The 25,360-nt window shown below is 38.9% G+C and overlaps 1 protein-coding gene across 12 annotated transcripts in view; it reads right to left on the bottom strand.

The window, feature by feature from the left end:
- Positions 1–389: 389 nt before the first annotated feature.
- The window catches only part of TENM4 (teneurin transmembrane protein 4), a 2,098,843-nt gene continuing 2,073,872 nt past the window's right edge, over positions 390–25,360 (bottom strand). For all 12 annotated transcript variants that reach the window (XM_077451390.1, XM_077451387.1, XM_077451388.1 and 9 more), the window contains one exon: positions 390–8,569. In XM_077451390.1, coding sequence (XP_077307516.1) covers positions 7,811–8,569 — 759 coding nt within the window. In that variant the 3' untranslated portion in view covers positions 390–7,810. The remainder of the gene's footprint in view (positions 8,570–25,360) is intronic.

The following is a 25,360-nucleotide window of genomic DNA, read 5'->3' on the forward strand; positions in this document are numbered from 1 at the left end:
ATAGTATTTACTTTAGTACAATTGTGTCCAAAAAATGCTTTAGATCACGGGTGTCCAACTATCTGACCTTCTGGGGCCACATTGGAAGAGGAGGAACTGTCTTGGGACACACATAAAATACACCAACAGTAAGCAAAGATAATGAGCAGAAAAAAAAATCATGGAGATCACAAGTTAAAAATCACTGATAGAGATAATGTACCTTTCTGAGTAATAAAACATTTTTTTGTAATATTTTTTATTATAAAAGTAAAAGAGGACAACATAAAACTAGTGCGATATTTGAGCCTGTTTGTGATAAACGAATGCATCAATTTCCGGTTGGTTGGAAGATAGAGTAGCAATTCTCAATGAATCCTCAAGGGGCTCATCAGATCTTTTGGTTCTAATTTTGCCCTTTGTGTGCTTCATCCTCTTTTTTTTTTTTACCCTTCGCATGCTTGCTTCAACCTTTTTTTTTTTTTTTTGCCTTTCGTGTACTTTATCCAAAATGGTAGCTCACAATTATAGCTGCTTCCCAAAACCGATGACCCGAATAAGGCGTGATTGTAAAGAGTGGGAGATTTTTCTTTGTGAGTCCGGTAATGAGACACTGTCAATGTTTTTCTTCAGCCTTATGTGTTCGCTAATTGTAAAGCTTTTTTTTTACAAAAAAAAAAAAAAATTTTTTTAAATAAATCAACAATTTTTAACTAAGTTTACGATTTTGTGCTGGGCCGCATTCATAGGCATCTTGGGCCGCATGCTGGACACCCCTACTTTAGAGGGTGTAGTAACACAGTTTGTGCCAATGCTGATAATATACAAGCAGGTCTTCAGAAGTTAGCAACAAAATTTGGACCCATGCAGGAATTGTTTGCATCAACTTTTAAAGTGGTTGTAAACCCTTACATACACTCAGTGAAGTGATTAGCCTCAGGTGACAGAGGTGAAACAAATCCTCCTATATAAGTTGCACCTGTTTATCTGCAGTCTTCTCTTCTCTACAGTCATTCGAAGTCCAGAATTGTTAAAGGGTGTCTGAGCTGTCAGAAAAGGAGAGAGCTAAAAATCACCCACTGCAGAGCTCAGTGAGGGGCGCTCAGAGCTGATTGGAGGGGAGGGAAGTGAGGGGAAGGGAAGGAGGAGGGAAGTGAGGGGAAGGGAAGGGGGAGGGGAAGGGAAGGGCAAGGGGAAGGAAGAAATGGAAAGGAAGGGGAGGGAAGGAACAGAGCTGAGGCTGCCAATCAGCTGGAGCTCCCCTCTCTGACATCTATTTGCTCTTGGTGTCAGAAAAACTTGTTAGACGTGACTCATACTTATAGCAGAGGAACAAAGCAGCAGACAGAAATTACACGTAGGGGTTGATTTACTAAAGGCAAAGAGACTGTGCACTCTGAAAGTGCTGTTGCTTCAGAACTTAGTAAATGAGCAGAAGCTCTGCCAACTTCCATTATCCAATCATGTGCAAGCAAAAAATGCTGTTTTTTTTTTCCCTTGCATGTGATTGGGTATTCTTTTGCAAAATAAACCTTTACCTCATTTGCTAAGCTCTGGAGCAACTGCACTTGCAGAGTGCACAGTCTATTTATTTCAGTAAAGCAACCCTTCTGTGCTCTTAAGTGAGACAAGTACTTACTATATAGAGATATGTTTCGTTCATATTTCATGTCTGAGGTTTACAACCACTTTAAGGATAAATAAACCTAAGAACAAAAATGTAATATAGTGCAGCTTACCAGTCCTCAGTAGCTGCATTCGTTTTCTTTTTTCAGGCTAAGATTTTTTTTTTCTTTTAGCAAATACAGAAAATACCTGCTGATCCTGCCAAAAATGCACTGTAAACTGGAAAGCTGCAATATATTACATACAGTATATACACCCGAAATTTACCACTGACCTTTGCACCATTTCAGGTTATTCAATGGACCTAAACTGTCTAAATTTAAATTTAAAAATGCAGGCATTCCCAAAATTTCAAACAGTATTGTGTATTTACATATATACAGGTATATATCTTTTTCTACAAAACCTTGCATTGAAAGTTCACTTTAGTAAAAAAAAAAAAAAAACAGCAATTTTTTTAAATTAAATTATTTTTATTTTCTCATTACTATTTTTTTTTGTTCATTTTATTTTTGTTACAAAATAGCATCTCTAGATTTTTTTTTTTTTTTTTTCCAAGACACAGAATAACCAGTAAGAAATAACTGTCTCTTGCTTCTATCTACACAGACATCACTGGATGGAGATATTCGACTTTGGTTACAGGAAGCTCAGACTCCGCGTGTAACTGAATCCAGCTGCTCATTCCGCAGCCACATCAGATGCTCTCTTATCTCAAAATCAGCCTCTAGGAATCAAAGACCGGGAGGGCGTCCTGTTAGCAGCCTCTACAGTAGTCTTCTGGACTCGGTTCAAATAAATTAATCAAAGCCGTGGGTTTAAAGAGGGAGGAAGTAGTTATGGAACCAGGAAAAACAAAACAAAACTAAAAACACAAGTTGGTTTAGGTAAAGGAGCTCTTAATAAACTTCAAAGAAATTTAAGTTTTAGGAAGCTGAGGATGAAGGCATTACCAATAACGACGGGGAACAGTACACCGGAACACCAAGGATCCCAATAAAAGTCAAGGTTCCTCCAGTCTACAATGGCTCCACCAATCTATAATGTCTGCTCATATAACATAATCGTCTGAACAGCTACATTGCAAGATAAAACATCATAAATTGTTTAAAGTTTTATCAAGAATGAAGACATTTATAAAGCCATGAAAGTTTAATAATAGTACATTTGCACAACGGCACGTTTGTAAGCAACTCATGTAGACTGGAGTTGAGTGCTGCAATTTGCATTTGAATGCAACACTTCTTAAACACATAGGGGGCTATTTATTAAAGATTTGCTGTGCAATACGAATTTGCAGAACATTTGTCCACCTGTTTTTTACAGAATTCAGCTATCAGTTTCAGAGTATCCCCAAAGGGAATGCCATTGGCTGATGTGCAGCAGAGTCGGTGGCCCTGTAGGGTAGATGAGGTTTCTGGAGTAAGCTGGGGGCTACTGTGGAGGATGGGGTTACTGTAGGGGGCTATGGCTCTCTCCAGGAGGCACATTGATTGACTGGAGCAAACTGCGGGCACCGGGGGGCACTGTGGGACACCACTGGAAGTCAGGGAACTATGGAGGATCTGCAGCTAGAGGGCACGGCAGGGCCTAAGATCCCCCAGAAGGCCTGGGGGCACTGTGGGAGCTTGAGGGGGCTTGGAAGGCCACTATGAGAGGTTGGGTGGCACTATGGTTGCTGGGAGTCACTGTGGAAGTTCAGGGAAACTGTAGCTAGCTGAAGGCCTGGAAAGAGGGCAGCCCAGTATTAGGCCACAGCCCGGTGGTTGACAACCACTGCCACAAGATTATATGTCCAGTCACCATATTTTTTGTGCATTATATAAAAGCCTTCCTTGTGTAGCCTTCCAAAGTCCCCGAAGCTGGATGTCACTATCTTGAATGATGTCAGCATCCCCAGCATACTAAGGGCTGTCACTCAAGTGGCACCCTTTAGCAGCCATTCCCCAACAAGGTTTCTACGGAGGTTGCTATGGGTTTCAGGAGCTGTGTCTGATTGACTTCCCATCTGATAGTGCCTACATAGACCCGGGGGCCAACACCATTTGGCAGAGCCAGTGACATTTAGATCTCTAAGATGTCCCTTTAAAACATGATGTTGTTTGATCTCACCTAAAAACTACCGGAAAGTAATTTGGCGAATGTGCGAATCTCGCTTGACCTAAAATCTTGTTTGCAATCTCTGTTATGACCGATATTAATAAGTGAATCCTGATTGCATTGAAATGTAACGGGGGGAATTTTGTTTCTAATTGTAAAATGTTATGTTGTATACTGAGGTACAGGCAAATCTTGCTTGTAATTGGAATCTATTATGTTGCACGCTGATGGGGCAAATCTTGTTTGTAATTGGAACCTATTATGTTGCACGCTGATGGGGCAAATCTTGCTTGTAATTGGAACCTATTATGTTGCACGCTGATGGGGCAAATCTTGTTTGTAATTGGAATCTATTATGTTGCACGCTGATGGGGCAAATCTTGTTTGTAATTGGAATCTATTATGTTGCACGCTGATGGGGCAAATCTTGTTTGTAATTGTAATCTATTATGTTGCACGCTGATGGGGAAAATCTTGTTTGTAATTGGAATCTATTATGTTGCACGCTGATGGGGAAAATCTTGTTTGTAATTGGAATCTATTATGTTGCACGCTGATGGGGCAAATCTTGTCTGTAATAGAAATCTATTCTGTTGCACGCTGATGGGGCAAATCTTGCTTGTAATTGGAATCTATTATGTTGCACGCTGATGCTGATGGGGCAAATCTGGTTTGTTTTAAGGCCTGCTTATGCCACAGAGCATATCACTTGTGATTGTGAAGCATTTTTGAAAGTATATAAAACTTGAGGTGTTTATTTTCTGGGCTAGGCAGAGAAGGGAGAGCAGTGCAATAGGTGAAGTAGAATTATAATGTAAAAATGCATACATAGACACTCCCACTGAAGTTTATAACCAAGAACACTCGTATGCATTCTAAAAAAAAAAAAAAAAACTCATCTACTTTATCTACTTTTTTGAGCCTACAAATGTGAACGGGGCAAAAGATTGGGATTCTGTGTGTTGAGCATAGTCAGTGGAAGGGATACTTTAGTGTGAGTGCTAAATGTGACTGGCGAATGTTGCATTTGGAATCCCTGATGGGTGAATCCGCCACGATAATGATTGGCTATTAGTGTGAATGCTCGTGAAAAAATAATTGCTGAATGCTGTGAAAAACAGACAGGTGACCGTCCAAGCAAAAAAAACGTTGTATGGATCACGTAGCAAATGCTTTATAAATTGACCCCAAGGGTTCAAAATGTAAAATGCAGGCTGTAGTTGACCTGTATTGCCCGCAATGTAAAAGCATCTTAATAGGACCTACTGCATCCAAAGCAGGTCAAATGCAGTCTCAGAATGGTCACCCATACTACACCATTGTGTTAAGTAGGAATCTGCTGAACTAAATTTGATGTGGGCTTTAAAACGCACATAAAACTCAAGCAATGCCCATCTACTCAAGGCCTATAGGCAATAAATACTGCTTAAGGTTACCACCACTTGACTTATGGGTAGAGATTTTACCTGACCGTTCCAAATTAAGTGGAGAAGATACGAAGAGGCAAATTTATAAAGCAGTGAAGGTGACTTTCAACAAAGAATCAATCACTGTCTTTTAAAACAATCCCTTTTTCAAATGAAATCTTAATAAAAAAGGACCTGATCAAATCTGCATTTATTTTTCTTTGATTCTAAAAGACGTGTTACAGTTTAAAATAGGGGTTTCTTGTCACCAAGGCACCTGTAACAAAAATAGGGTATTTTTGTACACAGGTTGTGTATGGAACTCCTCTAGAAACATTTTCCGCTCATGTGATTGGCGTGCTGCTTTTCTCAGTGATTTGCCTCCAATGATAATGCTGGGAGTGATCATGTGACTAGAGCAGGAAGACACTCCCACTCAGCAGGCATGAAGTGACTAGAATCCATGTGTCCGACTAAAGAGGAGAAGTAGCAGCAGGTGGGACTAAGGAAATAATTTAGCTAAAATCCCTCCAGTTTATTTAACTGATGAGGTGAAGATTATTGTTACTCTTTAAATCAGCGATGGGACAAGATCATCCAACGCCCAGGGCAAAGGTGCCGAATTGCTCCCCTCCCCCTTCATTATGTGCGAGATTATGAGCAGGAGGGGGGGGGGGGAGAGCAAAGCCTGCACCTCCTCCCAGCTCTCTTCTCCTCTCCTTGCCGCTTCCAGCACTAGGCTGACAGAAGTAGTGATTCCACTGTCACTACTCCGGTCAGCCTTATAGTAGAAGGAACTTGCCCCATCCCTACAATACACTCTGTGCCCAGGGAAGCCGCCCTTTTCTGCCCAACCTTTGTCCCGGCCCTGCTTTAAATACACCAGTTTTCACTGGCTGGTCTCCAGTCTTTCAAGTAATAGTGAGGTTGTGAGCAGTAGGGGCCAAGTAATGTATGTAATAAGGAGGTCCTTAAGTTATATTGGTTGTGGGAGCTTGGTGGCCCCATTATGTTATAACATGTTGAGACCCCAATCAAAAACAAAAAATTTGGAGGGGAGGGAAGGGAAGGGATTCCTCTTGCAACTGAATTTGAGTTTTAGGTTACATTACGGAAAATACAACTGAGATTCCTTTGCATGCCTCCATAATAGTAAAAAAAAATGCTAACTTTCATGGCTACCAGTCAAATGATATTCCCAAGAGATGTTGAAGATCCGGTGAATGTTTTAATCCACCAAGAACTAAACCATGTAAACCAACCCTTCAATATAAGGCATGCCACTTGTGGCCTTCAAGTTATTTTTCAGTGCATCTATTTAGTTATAGCGGAGTCTGACGCAACCAGTAACCATAACCCGTCCATCTTTGACTTCACAGCTGTTGGTAGTAACCCCAAAAAAAACCTCAGCCAGCTCTATCTAACAGCTGAAAAGGACAAGCTGGACATCTGAGATGTAGAATGTACACAGGATATCACTGTCACACTTTGTCACCAGTTTCCAACTCACTTGAGAAGGCAAAGAACCTGTTTCAGCAAAATATAACACAATCTCACAAAGCGGGCACAACAGTGGTGCGGCCATTTTCGTCTGTCCATATTCACAAGAGAACAGCCTGCCGATTCGGCTGGGTGACATCACAGGGACACGGAGATGAATCGCCAGGCTGCCATTTTAAAAATGGCTCCCTCCACTTATGTGTGGTGCTCTTTAACAAAAAAAAAAAAAGAGCATACAAAAAAAAACAAAAAAACAAAAAAAAAAACAAAAAATAAAAGGGTCCGAGTGTAGAGATAACGGGATAACGACACCTAGTAAGAACTCATTTTGTTGGTCCCACTGCTACTTTTACAACCAGGAGCCCCCAAAACACTTTTGTCCCAAATGGAGAAGATACAGCTGTAATCTAGAGGCACACAGTATTGTGATATCGGGTTGCAGCGCCTGTACTGGCATAGTCGAAATTAAAGTACACACAAAGCATAGCCATCTCATGTCTCATCCAGACCTGTTAGGGGGTGGGGTAGGGGAGAAGGGTGGAATACTATTGATTGCAATTGAAATGTTAACACAGCCAAGACAAGGGGACATAGACGCCTTCCTCCCACATACTGTATCATGAGACAAAGTAAATGATATGAACCGTTTTGGTTAAAATCAAGGCAAAATTCAGTCCTTAAAGACAGAGCTGAATAGTTTTTTTTATTTTTTTTTAATTCTGATTTTCAGAAGTTCTTCTTCCTCTTCAAAAAATAAAAAGGCGTTGACCTCCCTCCGGTCAGGAAACGGTTTCAAATTTTCAAGAGATATCTGTATTTTTTTTCCCTTGCTCCATTATATTTTTAATTCCCTCAAAGTACCTGTTGACGTTATGTTTTAACACTCCTCACTTGGATCCTCCGGGAGGGAAAAAAGAGACAGCAGAGTTCACTGTGATCACACGATCAGCAAAATACCATCTGCTCATTTTCAAACGTGTGAAGGCCAAATTTAAAAAACAAACAAAACAAAAAAAAAACTAAAAAAATTGCAATGTTTAGAGTTCAACCATGTGACCAGTCAAGGTCCAATATGTTTTGTCTTTAAAAAAAACAAAAAACATAAAAAAAAACGGGGGGTAATTTCAACACAGTTCGGGAAGGCGGCCACCACAGCAGCTGTCTTTGGCAAGAAGTCAATTATTTATTTATTGTCTTTGTCACCTTCTGCCCATCTCACTCTGTCTCATAAAATGGATGTTGTTAGCGCTGTCCGAGAGTTCGGGATACTGCTCGACGGATATGACATAATAGCCATCGTAGCCCTGCACCCGCCCAGTGCTTAATAACTGTTGCTTTTCGCCCTCAGTCCACGCTCGCAGGCCTTCTTCCCCATCGCGAAGTCTTTGTTGCTCTTTGAGCCAGGCTTGCGAGATGGCCCTTTGACGGGCTAGTTCCAACACACGGACTTTCTCCTCATCCAAGGAGGTCCCATAGCGGGTATTGATAGTAAGGGTGCCATATTGCAACTGTATATCTGTGTAGCGTTTGGTCCTTGTTCCAAGAACTGTATTGATTTGTGAAACTGTTACGTTGACCCCGTTTTCCAAGGTTCTCCTTCCACCGCTGAGTCCTAGTATAGACAGGTCGCTGTCGGAGGGACCCTGCTTGACAAAGTAATGAGTGTCAACCCCGTCGATGGTGAAATGTAAATTCTCCAAATACTGGGCGTTGTTTAAGATGGCGGCAATTCGTCTCCCGTCTTCATTGGCGACGCTGATGATGTCGGTGGTGACACGGCCATCTTTCATTGCAAATTTTACGCCTTTTCCAAAGATGGAGCCAAACGTGCCAAATTTCTTGCTCTCCTTCTGTGGACGACAACCAGCAATAGGTGAATTGTAGACAGGATCGAACCTCTCCAAAGTGACAAACGCCTTCAGTTGCTTCTGGACCTCACACTGCACGCCCAAGATTGACTGTAAAAAAAAAGAACAAACCGATTAGAAAACTAAAGTGGACTATAGAAGGGATTCTTAAAGTGATACTAAAGGCTCAATTCTTTTCCTAAAATAAGAAAAAGGGTTTATACTTACCTGCTGTGTGCAATGGTATTGCACAGAATGGCTTCTTACCTTCTCTTCTAGGGTCCCCCGCTGGCACTGTATGCTCGTCTTCTTCTCTGAGTACCCCCATAGCAAATGGCAGAGCAACACTGTGTATGAATACAGACGCACACAGCCCAGCTTGAAAGTGTGCTACACAGGTGCCCCCACAGCTTGTCCAAGCCAAGCTGTGTGCATCTGTAGATATACCCAGTGGAGCTCAGCCACGCCTCTCTCCTCAAGACTTCAACTGATAGCAGGAGACAATGGCTCCCGCTGCTCTTAGTTTGTCTTGTCAGAGCAGAGAGAGATAAGCGCTGCTGCAGTTGGGTACAGTGCTGGATCGAGAGAAGACTCAGGTAAGTATTTAAGGGGGGAGCAGCTAGTGGAAGATTTTTTACCCTTTATTCAGGCAATGCACTATGGTAAAAAAATAGCCTTTGACTTTAAAACCCCTTTAAGCTGTCTATATAAGGCTTGGATAACAGCAAACCTCCAACAGGCTGATAAGGAAGGAACTCATTGCTTGTATATCTAGCATGGATAGGGGGCTCTCCATTGCTGGCTAGGATGCAGTCACTGTTTGGCCAATCATTTTTCACCTGACTTCAGTCAACTTTTACAATTATTTTTGTTAAGCCAGGTGGTGCTTGCAGGGCCACCCATGGCTCAAATTTCAGCCAATTCAGCAAGAGCTGGATGGAATTTGATCCATCTATGGGTAACATACGGAGCAATACAATATCTATTAGTTCCCATTAGTTTAGTACTAATTTCCTCTACACCGTTGGGGGTCACCGATGACTCACATTTTTTCAAACCACATTAGGCTTCATGTACACTACAGATCCTAAACTTGGGTTTAGGAGCTTTTGGTGTTTTGTTTTCCAAAGCTCCTAAAAACTTAACTCCATAAAAACCTATGTGGCAATGTACACATAGGCTTTTAGCAGAGTTTAGGAGCTGCTGCTGTTAGGGGAGCTTCAACCTCCCTCAACCACCCTCTCTTGAATGGGGGAAGAATCAAATTCAGGACAGAAATGTTTTGACTGTGGGCTGCCGGAAAATGCAAACCGCTGCAAAATCACGTCACAATTTTGCATTTTCCCATGGCCGACGGTCAAAGTAGGCTGTGTGTGTGCATATAGCCTTAAGACTGTAAGCTCTAACGAGCAGAGCCCTCTTATTCCTACTGTATTGAAGTGTACTGTCTACCCTCAAGTTGTAAAGCGCTGAGCAATCATCAACTTTTGTAAAAAAAAAAAAAAATTATATATATATATATATATATATATATATACATACATACATACATACACACACATATTATATATATATATATATATATATATATATATATACATACATATACACACATGCACACATTTGATGGGAACTGGGGATCAAAGCTGAGAAACACTGTTGACACATTTTAACAACGAAACCTCTGCATTCTGGGTTAATAGAGACCAACACGTTCACAGGATCCAGAGGACATGTAAATAATTTCTCTATTAGTAATTTACTGAAGAGCACAGCAATATATAGGGGAATGAAACCTGAACTGACGAAGTAAGCTTCCACTGTTGGCCTCACCTTCAGGAAATGCTAGTTCCCCCGACTAGCATGCTGATCCAATGGCTTCAGAACTTTCTGAGTCAGTAAGTTTTCTGAATGATATACATATGAAGGTACAGAGACAACCAAGCAACTAGAGATTTTAGATGGATATTAATAATGGCTGCCCCGTTGTTGTCTCTGAACAGGCTCTCTTTAAAAATAGATGATCCAGTATGAATTGTCTTTATTTTGAACAATGAGGAAGGTTAGATAGCCCTGGCCAATGGCTGTTGCACATGATCATGGACCAGTGAAATGCATGGTCCACTTGCACTATATGGGTCCCATTCCACTTCAAAAATCTACTACTAGAACTTGTAGTTACAAATTGTACCTGTAAAAAAAAAAAGGTTAGGGTTTATACTCCTTTCTACCTGCATCTTTCACCAACAGCACCCTAGGCAAGGGTGATGCCACACTAGATCCTGGGAATACAGAACAGCTTAAATCTGGCGAGCGTTCTTTCAATGGACTGGAGTTTCGCAAAATTTCACCTGCCCTGCGTTATCCAGAAATCTTTCAAGACTGAGATATGGGGGCATGGCAAGCATAAGTCTATTTTCATAGGTACATTTTACTCTTAATAACAAAGGGGGAGGAGGCCCGGACAATTTGAGCATGTTCTGCATTTTACCGCAAGGTCTACTTCAAAACAAATGGTGAGCAATAGCTGCAAAGTCTGCATAGTGTAAGACTTGACCTTTTTATTTTATTTTTTATAATCAATGGCCCTTTAATCAGAGCACAGAACATACCCACAGCACCCAAGTTTTCAGCTTCCTGGAAACAGTTGGTGTCCAGCTAGCAGCTATAGGCTTCTATACACCTTTCCTTGCCTTACTATTAAAATCTTGAAGCACCATGAAAAGATTTACCCCAAGAAGAACAGAGTAACTGGAAAGCAATGCAACACCAAATACCTGCAAATGTTAGGGACAGCAAAATTATCTTAGGAACTCTGCTATCACATGCAGAATTGAGCCTTTGAATTATGCTGGCACATGCAAGTAGTGAGCAGCTGGGAAGATGGAACGCTGATTAAAAGCTTCAGGAGGAGGTCAGACATGTTCTGAGATGCCTCAAAGTCATGCCGCACTAGAACCGTAATGATTAAAAAAAAAAAAAAAAAAAAAAAAAAAACATTCAGACCAATAGGAGAGAGGGATACTGGAGCTGTGCGGAACCCTGTTGGATTTGTAATTTAAAGCAATAGGGAATAAAGCAGAAGGAGAGAAACCTGAAGGCACTTGGAACATGAGAGATACCCAGAGCACGCGGATGATTCACAGTATCTACTCTGTAACTAAAATATCAATTTGGTTTGGCTTGACCTCTTGGTGATGGATATGACTGGCTTGCTCAACAGAAAAAAAGCAAGCAACATTCTATTCTCAGTGCATAATAGGACAGTGCCACAAAATATATAAAGCTACAATGTTCTGGTCTCATTGCCCTCTATGACATAATCTACAGAGGTCATCATGTCTCTTACGTGCACCGATGAAGGTCAACAAGCCTGGAACAACTAAATTCAAGTTGGATAAACAGCTCTATATTGATGGCTTTGTGCTAGGAGGCAGCAGACCCTGGTGTACCATCGACCACAAGGGCATATTTTTAAAAGGTGGTGGTCAACTTATGATGTATAGGGGGCCTCATACTCATTCCCTACATTAACAAGGGGCTGAATATAATATTCAGCATTTGATAGTCTACAAAAGATTGACAGGGGAATCTACCCAAAGGAGATTATCAGACACAATGGAGATGTGACCTGTGTGGTTAGAGACTGGAGACGTGTGTATAGCTCCCAAGTGTCTCTGATTTCCAGGGACTGTCCCTGATTTGGAACAAAGTCCCTGTGTGTCCCTGTTTCCTCCTCATTTGTCCCTTATTTGAATCTGTTCTATATAGTTGAATATAAAATGCACTATTTATCTTTCAAAAACTGTTTCCCAGTGCTAAACCTTTCATCCAATTTCTAAATTGCTGCATTTGTACGTTTCAAAATCCTGTATAAATGAATAATAGTGGTAAAAAATAAAGTACTTGTGGTTTACCTAATATTTTTTTTTTTGTATAATTTTCCTTTAAGGGGGCGTAGTGGGGGTATCTCCTATGCCTACATACTTTTGCTAATAGATGTCCCTCGTTCCCATCTCAAAAAGTTGGGAGGTATGCATGTTGTAGGAGACCAGGAGAGACTGGAGACACATGACTGCCATAACAGCCCTCTTCACAAACCATGCCTCCCACCAATTACTGCTGGAGGTCAAAGTCTACACAAGGGGAATAGGTTGGGTATCTGGGGTTTAGAGGATGATTTATATAGTTCATCCTTAAATTCAGAAACAAGTTGGTGATAGGAGTGTTGATTTGTCCCCAGCCACCCCTCCCCAGTGGCCAATGTATCTCCCGTGGAGGTCTCCTGGTGTAGGAAACAAATTGGTGATAGGAGTGTTGATGTGTCCCCAACTCACCCCCCACTCCCCCCAACCCCTGCACTCACAGAATGTCCACAGTCTTCAGGGCTGAATACCCATGGCCACTATTCAACCCAGCAGATTAAGGACATCTAGTGGTGGAAAGGCAGTACTGCAGAGAGAAGGTGAGTACAACAACAGAACTACCTTTTTATCACTATGTCTACAGGACCTTAATAGAAAAAATAGACTAGTTGGGTCTTAACAGAAATTTTTCATGCAATGTTTATATTCTTTGCATGGTATTTGTAATCTTTACGCTTTGTCCTTCTGTTTTTCTAACACTTTACAATTTGGACTATTTATGTTTTTTTTGTGTATTTTGCACACATTTCAGGGATTTACACTGTATATTATATTGTTGGATATTGCTAGAAGGGGACAGCCATTTATAGGTTATAGAAGAAACACAGAATAGTGATGGCAGAAAAAACAAAGTGGTTCATAGATTTTACTAAATTTTTTATTTAACTTTTCATAGATCTGGGTTTGTCCTAAACATATTTGAATCCACTTACTGTGAAATGATTTACTGAAAGTCAATTCCAAGTATCACCTACTCTTTTCTTAAAATAATATTTTCTAAAGGTTAGTAAGGTGGCCTACTAAGCTTCTTTTGATGTAAATGTGTGGTATGTTGATAAAACATTCATGCTGCGTTTTTACTGCAAATAGCGAGGCAATTTCGTAATTTTCAAGATTTCTTCACTCAATTTTAAAGAACTAATGTGCTATTTGTCTATCATTTTTTCTAAAGGAAAATCATTTAAGTTGCATCAACATCAAAAACTTGACGCCAGCCATTATTTTAAAGGTGATTTTCTTTAAATCGGTATGAAGTTTAAATAATGTAAAAAAAATTAAAATTACTGCCAAAAATGACAACTTGTCAAAAAAGATTTAACCTGAAAAATGCGCACAAAAAACAAAACAAAAAAACCCTCCCCCCTAAATTACATGGCTTAAACAACAAAACTTAAATCACAGAAAAAAATAAAAATCCATAAATGTTGATTTTAAATAAAGAAAAAAAAATTGTGTTCAAACAGCTGCAAAAATAAAAAAATGGAAATCAATAAAATGTTGCAGTTTACCAATAAAAAAAAACAAAAAAACTGTATGTCTATTCATTTGTCTCAAGGTCAGATATCATGGTCATAGAAAAAAAAAATATATAAATTTAGCCCTCTATCTAAAACTCCCAAGATGATCCATTGGATGGATATAAAAAAAAATCCATCCAATTGATCAGCCCCAGGAAAATTTGGCTGCTCAATGACTAGGCCATTTTTTGCGATTCAGCACTGCGTCGCTTTAACTGACAATTGCACGGTCGTGCGACGCTGTACCCAAACAAAATTGACGTCCCTTTTTCCCCACAAATAGAGCTTTCTTTTGGTGGCACTTGATTGCCTCTGTGGGTTATATTTTGCGCTATAAACAAAAGAAGAGTGAAAATTTTGAAAAAAACAAAACAAAAACACAATATCTTTTACTTTTTGCTATAATAAATACCTGAAATTTTTTTTATCAAAAAAAACTATTTTTTTTTTCACAGTTTTGGCCGATGTGTAGTCTTCCACATATTCTTGGTAAAAAAAAAAAAAGTTATAGCATCTACAAAACAGGGGATAGAATATGGCTTTTTCATTCTATTATTATTATTATTTTTACTAGTAATGGTGGTGATCTGCAATTTTTATTTGGACTGCAATATAGTGGTGGACAAATTGCACACTTTTGACACATTTTGGGACCATTGACAATTATATAACAATCACTGATCACTGTATAAATGTCACTGGCAGGGAAGGGGTTAACCCTAGGGGCGATCAAGGGGTTAACTGTGTTCCCTAGTGTGTTCTAACTGTAGAGGGATGGGACTGTCTAGGTGGAGAGAGAGATCATTGTTCATACCTATTATGAACACACAATCTGTCTTCTACTCCCCTAAAAGAACTGGGATCTGTGTGTTTACACACACAGATCCCAGTTCTCGCCCTATCACGAGCAACCACAGGTGCCCGGCGGTCATCGCACCCGCCGGGCATTCGCATCGGCTCCGGACACACTTGCCCCTAGTGGCCAAAAGGTGAAGCGACGCAAGGTAACGTCACTTCGCCCAGCCATGCCATTCTGTTGCAGTAAATCTGCGGTGGCAGGTCGACAAGCAGAAGTCCTGGTGCATATCCTGCTGGGGGATTGGAGAACCTTGAGGAAACCCATGAAAGCAGAGGGAAAACATGCAAACTTTATACAGATAGTGTCTTGGTTGGGATTCAAACCAAGGACCCTAGTTCAGCTAGGTGTAAGTATCAATGCCAGAAATCAAGTCATAAGGTACACTGCATTACAGATCATTGTTAACGTAGCATGATTTAGGCAACAGAGAGGACCTAACAAGGAGCAGGGGAGGAACCTCACAAGGAGCAGGGGAGGAATCTCACAAGGAGCAGGGGAGGAACCTCACAAGGACCAGGGGAGGAACCTCACAAGGACCTAACAAGGACCAGGGGAAGACCTAACAAGGACCAGGGGAAGACCTAACAAGTAATTAAACAGAGGGATAGGGTGCGCTATGGAATCTGTTATACAGAGAGTCTGTAGTGTAATGTAAGGTAAGAGCAGCCTCTATTATGTTTCCATCCAGATGGATGGAACAGTAAAATAGGGGAAAGAAGAAAAATAGATGTGGCGCTATACCTTATAAAACTCCCTAGAAAATATAATATAAATAAAATTGTACAAATTTTCCAGCTTGCTGGCTAATACTTTAAAAAACAGCGAGAAACCTTAATGGACTATATAGTAAAATCAATAGTAAAATCAATAGATAATAATAAAGTGCTAGGGGTTAGTACTTATTAATTAGTGAATGCAAAGTGAATATAAATTTTCCAGCTTACTGGTTAGTAAATGCAATAAAACTGTACGGTCCACTCAAATTAGGTAAAGGTGAATAAATAAATATTTAGATAAATAAAACTATCATGAATCAATCAATACTTAATAGTGAAAGCTACTAGAGTTGCTTGTGACTGTGATTATAGCACAACCAAATGAATGGACACAAGGGGAACAATCAAACCTATATAAACGTGAATACTGGTGGGGTGGTGGGTGTAAACACACTGTGTCAAATATCAAAACATGCCAAAAAATACCACAATAAAAAATTAAAAAATAGAAAATTAAAACTAGTGAGGAAATGAAAAATGGTAAAAAATTAAAAATATTTTAGTCCAGAAAGTAAAAAGTAAAAAGTAAAAAATCTAAAAAGTCTTGCGGTGATAAGTCTAATATGAAAGTCCAATTGAATAAAGTTTAAAATTGATATTTAAACATGAAATGAATATTTGGTGGTGAAAAAAGTAAGTGAAGAAAGTGACATCGATATTCGTTCGCAGTGAACGTTTGCAGTGAACGTTTATGGATTTTACTCTCACCAGAGATATGACCCCGTCCGGGGTGGATCAGCCTCCACAGTATAAGCCACTGTGTCGCTTCTTGGGCTGTCTCTGCTATGCTGCTGGGGAGATCCTTCGTTCTTCCGTGGGGATGTTGTACCTCGTTTACATATGATAGAAAAGAGGACTGCCCATGGTGTAGTATGTTTGAAACTCAGTTTATTTGAAACAACCTTAAAAATACTCACATTTAGTACGAAAAAAACGTGTATTGTATTAAAAGCGTTCGGAACATCCACTCGGCTGACACGCCGTTTGTGCTGAAGGTGTACGTATCTGGCCACGCCCTACGCGTTTCGTCATTCAGACGTCATCTGGAGCGGCCATCTTCATACACCTTTCCACTTTTATAGGGTATAGTAACCAATCGCGCATGTGCGGGGTCACAGCCGCCATGTTTGTTAAGGTAATTTTCAATGTTAAGCCTATTATTATGCCGGCCCGGCCGCCATGTTGGTTGGGGGAATTGTCAATACTAAGCCTGTTGTTATGCCGACCCAGCAGGCAGTATATCATTGCGTCTGCTGTTGTTTGTTAAACGCAGATTGGACACTATTCCTACTTAAGTGGAATATATGCTATTAAAACACCTTTATGCACACACATAAATTGATGTAACCATAGAACAAAGATAAAGGATAAAAATAACCATTACAATAATTTGACAATATTTATGGAATTACAATAGTTTAGCAATATTTAAAATAAAAATAAAAATAAAGATTGAATTAAAAAATTACCATAAAAATCTGTAAAAGGGAGACTGAAAATCTGAGGAGAGATTTGAAGGAAGGACTAGAAGGGGGGACTAGTCTATGTGTATATATCTTATTATAGAATCTGAAGGTAAGTTAAAATTAAAATTAAAATTCATCTCAGATATGAAGGAGGCTAGTTGGGTACCAAGGAAAATTTATATTTGACATGCTTGGATGTATTACTTTTGAAATATTGGACTTTATGCTATGTTGCCCAAGGACTAGAATGCTTGATATATTTAAAGGAAGGGAGAAAGAACTCTTTCGTCCAAAGCTATCAATATATGAAACATGTTAAAAAGTATATATTAAAACCATGTATATTAAAAACTTTTTTGTTAAAAAAACTTTTTTGTTAAAAAACTTTTTCTTAAAAAGGTAGAATAGAATATGGTTAACAATAGAATAGTATAGGAATGTTGCTACTTTTGCATTGGGTAGGAGAGTTAAAGTGTTTGGGACATTAGGGTAATAGAACATAGAACATAAGTTTTTCATTAAAGACCTCGTTGATTGTGTGGCATTCGATCTCCACACGATGTGTTAGGACAGGAGTCGGTTAAAAATTGGTTAAAAATTGGTTAAAAATTGGTTAGAAAGCAATTGAGGTCCAAGTCTATGTTCATTCCATCTGGTTGCATTGTTTCCATATTAAAAATCCATCTGGTTTCGTTTTGGGAAATTTTCTTGGTCATATCTTCTCCCCTCCAATGTCCCTTGATTTTATCGATTGCATAAAAAATCATCTGTTTCGGATCTTGATTGTGAAAGTCTCTAAAGTGACGTGAGACACTGTGTTTGTCATATCCTTTCCTAATATTCTTGATATGTTCTTTGATTCTCACATGCAATTCTCTTGTGGTTCTACCCACGTATTGTTTATGGCAAGGACATTCTATAATGTACGTAACGTGCGTACTTTTGCATGAAATGAGTTCCTTAATGTTGAATTCTCTCCCGTTGGTAGTTGAAGTAAATTTTGTAATTTTTCTACTGGTTTTCTTACTTGTACGGCAGGGGAGACATTGGCCACATTTAAAAAAGCCTTTAAGATGTTCGGCAATTTTGATTTGTCGTGGGGGGTCTATCGTGTTTTTCACTAAATTATTTCTTAAGTTGGGAGCTTTTTTGTATATGAAAGAGGGATTATTGGGCAAGATTTGTTTTAGTACGTCATCTGTTTTTAAAATAGGCCACCGTTTTTTGATAATCTTTTCTATCTCTCTGTGTTGTCTATTGAAACCTGTCAGGAAGGCGGTTTCCATATTCCTGGTCTTCTTGGTATTTGTTTTGCTCTCTAGCAATTGATTCCTGTCCATTTTTAATACACTATCTTTGAGAGCCCTTAGTTGGGTTTCTTTGTATCCTTTACTGATGAACCTATTAATGATGACCTCGGCCTGTTTGTTAAAATCTTCTTTTTTTGTGCAATTCCTGTATAATCTTACAAGTTGTCCTCTAGGAATGTTACTAATCCATCTTGGGTGATGGCAGCTTGAGGTAGGAATGTAGCCATTTCTATCCGTGGCCTTGAAAAAGGTTCTAGTGCCCAAGGATCCATCCATTTTAAAATCTGTAAGTCCAGATAGTCTACGCTCTGGTTGTCCCAACTTCCTGTGAACGTAATATCATAAATGTTTTGATTTATCTCCTCTAAAAATTGCTGTAGTTCCAAGTTGGTGCCTCCCCAGATGATTAAAATATCATCTATGTACCTTTTGTACATCTTGATATTTTTTCTAGTGACTCCATAAATTTGTTCTTCCTCCCAATGGTCCAGGAAGAGGTTTGCCACGCTGGGTGCGTATTTAGCCCCCATTGCTACTCCTTTAGTTTGGACATAGTGTTTGCCTTTATACCAAAAATGGTTGTGGGACATAGCCAGCTCTAGTCCTTCAAGTATATAATCAATCTGTTCTTGTTTTAGTTTGGATCTATTGTGGAGGGCCCATTTTACTCCATTTAGTCCATCTTTCTGTTTAATGTTTGTGTAAAGAGAATTTACATCTATTGTTACTAATATGTCCTTTTCTTCTATGTTGATGTCCTGGAGTTCCTTTAGGAGTTGTCTGCTGTCCTTCAGATATGACTTGCCTTCCACTACCAGTGGTTGTAGGAATCCATCTACATAGGCCCCCAGTCTTGAAAATAAGGAATCTATCCCACTCACTATGGGTCTTCCTGGGGGCTGTGTTTGATTTTTATGTATCTTCGGTACATAATATATCACTGGAATTTTCGGTGCCTTGGGTATGAGATACCTCGATTCCTTCTTATTGAGTATCCCTTTGTTTAGACCCTTGTTAACGTAATCTGTTAGTTTTTTGTTGTGCTCTTCTTTTGGGTTTTTCTTCAATTGTTTGTAGGTGTTTGGAATGCTAAGGAGCTTAGTCATTTCTTCCTCATAGGCGATTTTGTCCAATATCACCAATCCTCCTCCCTTGTCTGCTGGTCTGATCACCACGTCTTTTTTCTTTTCTAATTGTTTGATGGTCTTCCATATGCCCTTTCTTTTTGAGGGTTTAATTGTTAACTCTCTGATATCCTTTTCTACCATTTTTTTAAAAACTTTAATACCTTCATTCTGTTGTTGGTTAGGGTTGAAAACAGAATTGTTTCTTAGTTGGGAATGTTTGTATTGTGTCTCTTCCCTATCCATATTTGTAAAATTCTTATTAGCATAAAACTTCTTTATATTTAATTTCCTTATGAACTTTTGTAAGTCTATGAAGGTCTCGAACTTGTCCAGGTTCTTGTCTGGTGCAAATTTTAGGCCTAGGTCTAGTATTTTGAGTTCCTCCTCATTAAAAGTGACCCGGCTAAGATTATAGATGCCTTTCCCTAGTGTTCTCTCCTTCTTTTTCTTGTTGCCTCCTCTCTTTCCCCTCTTTCGTTTTCTTCTACCCATCTTGGTGGTCTGTATTCTCTCCTCTGGTTCTCTGGGAATTCCGTGTATTCTCTTCTTGTCTGCCCTGGGCCATTCCATCTGGGATTCCAACCTCCATTTCTTCTGGGTGGACCCTGGTATTGATTTCTTGGTGGGTACCGAAATGGTCTCCATCCCCCTTTCTGTCCATATGGGGGATTGCCCGGTGGTCTGTGGCCTTGGTCCCTGTGAAAATCCCTTTGGTATCTGTTATGAAAAGATGTTGCTCGAGGATGATCCCTAAGGGGAGAGTATCTATTTTGATGTGTCGGAATGTTATAAGTCCCTGGGTCTTGATATTGGTTACCTCTAGGGGTATCCCATTCCCTTCTATTGGTGTTGTTATAATTACTTGTTTCAGTCCTCTGGTAATTCGGTGTGCGAGGTGCTGTGGTTCTTCCCATCCTATTTGGGGTCGGTGTAGGTTGTTGCCATGTTTCAACTATCCTATTGTCTTGTTCTTCTACTGAGTCTTCTCCCATGGATATGTCATTTTCTTCTTCTGTATAGGTAATGTCTGTCTGCCACTTGTATACTTGTTGGTTTTTGTAGTCCAGCACGTCTCTGCGGAACTTTTTCTGTTTTTTCTGTTGGATATCCTTATCATATTTCTTAATGGTTTCCTGTAAACATTTTTCTTTCTCTTTATATTCATTTGTGTCGCTATATGCCAACATATGGTCTCTGATTTGTAAAATCTCTATTTCAATATTTTTAAGTTTGACTTGTCTTCTAGCTACTATTTTCTGTAGTAAAAACGTTTCGCTTTCATTGAAAAATTTGTACCACTCTTCCATTAGGTGTTTATCATTTAGAGCGTCATTGGGTGAGACGTCCCATCTTAGTCTCCTCGGTGTTATTTTTTCTGAGATATACATCTCCAAAATGGCTATGTCCCACCACACTCTTAATTGTTTCTCTAAATTATGTTTCAACTGTTTAAACAGGCTATCCAGATCTTGTTTATTTACTACCTGTTCTTGGTTGAACACTTCAACCAGATTAATGGCTCTACTGTTAACATATTTGAAAAGGTCCATTGCTGCACCCTAAAGATTTTAAAGTCGTGGGACTTTAAATAAATGGTAATTAAACAGAGGGATAGGGTGCGCTATGGAATCTGTTATACAGAGAGTCTGTAGTGTAATGTAAGGTAAGAGCAGCCTCTATTATGTTTCCATCCAGATGGATGGAACAGTAAAATAGGGGAAAGAAGAAAAATAGATGTGGCGCTATACCTTATAAAACTCCCTAGAAAATATAATATAAATAAAATTGTACAAATTTTCCAGCTTGCTGGCTAATACTTTAAAAAACAGCGAGAAACCTTAATGGACTATATAGTAAAATCAATAGTAAAATCAATAGATAATAATAAAGTGCTAGGGGTTAGTACTTATTAATTAGTGAATGCAAAGTGAATATAAATTTTCCAGCTTACTGGTTAGTAAATGCAATAAAACTGTACGGTCCACTCAAATTAGGTAAAGGTGAATAAATAAATATTTAGATAAATAAAACTATCATGAATCAATCAATACTTAATAGTGAAAGCTACTAGAGTTGCTTGTGACTGTGATTATAGCACAACCAAATGAATGGACACAAGGGGAACAATCAAACCTATATAAACGTGAATACTGGTGGGGTGGTGGGTGTAAACACACTGTGTCAAATATCAAAACATGCCAAAAAATACCACAATAAAAAATTAAAAAATAGAAAATTAAAACTAGTGAGGAAATGAAAAATGGTAAAAAATTAAAAATATTTTAGTCCAGAAAGTAAAAAGTAAAAAGTAAAAAATCTAAAAAGTCTTGCGGTGATAAGTCTAATATGAAAGTCCAATTGAATAAAGTTTAAAATTGATATTTAAACATGAAATGAATATTTGGTGGTGAAAAAAGTAAGTGAAGAAAGTGACATCGATATTCGTTCGCAGTGAACGTTTGCAGTGAACGTTTATGGATTTTACTCTCACCAGAGATATGACCCCGTCCGGGGTGGATCAGCCTCCACAGTATAAGCCACTGTGTCGCTTCTTGGGCTGTCTCTGCTATGCTGCTGGGGAGATCCTTCGTTCTTCCGTGGGGATGTTGTACCTCGTTTACATATGATAGAAAAGAGGACTGCCCATGGTGTAGTATGTTTGAAACTCAGTTTATTTGAAACAACCTTAAAAATACTCACATTTAGTACGAAAAAAACGTGTATTGTATTAAAAGCGTTCGGAACATCCACTCGGCTGACACGCCGTTTGTGCTGAAGGTGTACGTATCTGGCCACGCCCTACGCGTTTCGTCATTCAGACGTCATCTGGAGCGGCCATCTTCATACACCTTTCCACTTTTATAGGGTATAGTAACCAATCGCGCATGTGCGGGGTCACAGCCGCCATGTTTGTTAAGGTAATTTTCAATGTTAAGCCTATTATTATGCCGGCCCGGCCGCCATGTTGGTTGGGGGAATTGTCAATACTAAGCCTGTTGTTATGCCGACCCAGCAGGCAGTATATCATTGCGTCTGCTGTTGTTTGTTAAACGCAGATTGGACACTATTCCTACTTAAGTGGAATATATGCTATTAAAACACCTTTATGCACACACATAAATTGATGTAACCATAGAACAAAGATAAAGGATAAAAATAACCATTACAATAATTTGACAATATTTATGGAATTACAATAGTTTAGCAATATTTAAAATAAAAATAAAAATAAAGATTGAATTAAAAAATTACCATAAAAATCTGTAAAAGGGAGACTGAAAATCTGAGGAGAGATTTGAAGGAAGGACTAGAAGGGGGGACTAGTCTATGTGTATATATCTTATTATAGAATCTGAAGGTAAGTTAAAATTAAAATTAAAATTCATCTCAGATATGAAGGAGGCTAGTTGGGTACCAAGGAAAATTTATATTTGACATGCTTGGATGTATTACTTTTGAAATATTGGACTTTATGCTATGTTGCCCAAGGACTAGAATGCTTGATATATTTAAAGGAAGGGAGAAAGAACTCTTTCGTCCAAAGCTATCAATATATGAAACATGTTAAAAAGTATATATTAAAACCATGTATATTAAAAACTTTTTTGTTAAAAAAACTTTTTTGTTAAAAAACTTTTTCTTAAAAAGGTAGAATAGAATATGGTTAACAATAGAATAGTATAGGAATGTTGCTACTTTTGCATTGGGTAGGAGAGTTAAAGTGTTTGGGACATTAGGGTAATAGAACATAGAACATAAGTTTTTCATTAAAGACCTCGTTGATTGTGTGGCATTCGATCTCCACACGATGTGTTAGGACAGGAGTCGGTTAAAAATTGGTTAAAAATTGGTTAAAAATTGGTTAGAAAGCAATTGAGGTCCAAGTCTATGTTCATTCCATCTGGTTGCATTGTTTCCATATTAAAAATCCATCTGGTTTCGTTTTGGGAAATTTTCTTGGTCATATCTTCTCCCCTCCAATGTCCCTTGATTTTATCGATTGCATAAAAAATCATCTGTTTCGGATCTTGATTGTGAAAGTCTCTAAAGTGACGTGAGACACTGTGTTTGTCATATCCTTTCCTAATATTCTTGATATGTTCTTTGATTCTCACATGCAATTCTCTTGTGGTTCTACCCACGTATTGTTTATGGCAAGGACATTCTATAATGTACGTAACGTGCGTACTTTTGCATGAAATGAGTTCCTTAATGTTGAATTCTCTCCCGTTGGTAGTTGAAGTAAATTTTGTAATTTTTCTACTGGTTTTCTTACTTGTACGGCAGGGGAGACATTGGCCACATTTAAAAAAGCCTTTAAGATGTTCGGCAATTTTGATTTGTCGTGGGGGGTCTATCGTGTTTTTCACTAAATTATTTCTTAAGTTGGGAGCTTTTTTGTATATGAAAGAGGGATTATTGGGCAAGATTTGTTTTAGTACGTCATCTGTTTTTAAAATAGGCCACCGTTTTTTGATAATCTTTTCTATCTCTCTGTGTTGTCTATTGAAACCTGTCAGGAAGGCGGTTTCCATATTCCTGGTCTTCTTGGTATTTGTTTTGCTCTCTAGCAATTGATTCCTGTCCATTTTTAATACACTATCTTTGAGAGCCCTTAGTTGGGTTTCTTTGTATCCTTTACTGATGAACCTATTAATGATGACCTCGGCCTGTTTGTTAAAATCTTCTTTTTTTGTGCAATTCCTGTATAATCTTACAAGTTGTCCTCTAGGAATGTTACTAATCCATCTTGGGTGATGGCAGCTTGAGGTAGGAATGTAGCCATTTCTATCCGTGGCCTTGAAAAAGGTTCTAGTGCCCAAGGATCCATCCATTTTAAAAATCTGTAAGTCCAGATAGTCTACGCTCTGGTTGTCCCAACTTCCTGTGAACGTAATATCATAAATGTTTTGATTTATCTCCTCTAAAAATTGCTGTAGTTCCAAGTTGGTGCCTCCCCAGATGATTAAAATATCATCTATGTACCTTTTGTACATCTTGATATTTTTTCTAGTGACTCCATAAATTTGTTCTTCCTCCCAATGGTCCAGGAAGAGGTTTGCCACGCTGGGTGCGTATTTAGCCCCCATTGCTACTCCTTTAGTTTGGACATAGTGTTTGCCTTTATACCAAAAATGGTTGTGGGACATAGCCAGCTCTAGTCCTTCAAGTATATAATCAATCTGTTCTTGTTTTAGTTTGGATCTATTGTGGAGGGCCCATTTTACTCCATTTAGTCCATCTTTCTGTTTAATGTTTGTGTAAAGAGAATTTACATCTATTGTTACTAATATGTCCTTTTCTTCTATGTTGATGTCCTGGAGTTCCTTTAGGAGTTGTCTGCTGTCCTTCAGATATGACTTGCCTTCCACTACCAGTGGTTGTAGGAATCCATCTACATAGGCCCCCAGTCTTGAAAATAAGGAATCTATCCCACTCACTATGGGTCTTCCTGGGGGCTGTGTTTGATTTTTATGTATCTTCGGTACATAATATATCACTGGAATTTTCGGTGCCTTGGGTATGAGATACCTCGATTCCTTCTTATTGAGTATCCCTTTGTTTAGACCCTTGTTAACGTAATCTGTTAGTTTTTTGTTGTGCTCTTCTTTTGGGTTTTTCTTCAATTGTTTGTAGGTGTTTGGAATGCTAAGGAGCTTAGTCATTTCTTCCTCATAGGCGATTTTGTCCAATATCACCAATCCTCCTCCCTTGTCTGCTGGTCTGATCACCACGTCTTTTTTCTTTTCTAATTGTTTGATGGTCTTCCATATGCCCTTTCTTTTTGAGGGTTTAATTGTTAACTCTCTGATATCCTTTTCTACCATTTTTTTAAAAACTTTAATACCTTCATTCTGTTGTTGGTTAGGGTTGAAAACAGAATTGTTTCTTAGTTGGGAATGTTTGTATTGTGTCTCTTC

This window comes from Lithobates pipiens, unplaced genomic scaffold (assembly GCF_037356315.1).
Source record: "Lithobates pipiens isolate NorthernLeopardFrog02 unplaced genomic scaffold, aLitPip1_a1.2 Scaffold_23, whole genome shotgun sequence".
NCBI classification, from domain to species: domain Eukaryota; kingdom Metazoa; phylum Chordata; class Amphibia; order Anura; family Ranidae; genus Lithobates; species Lithobates pipiens.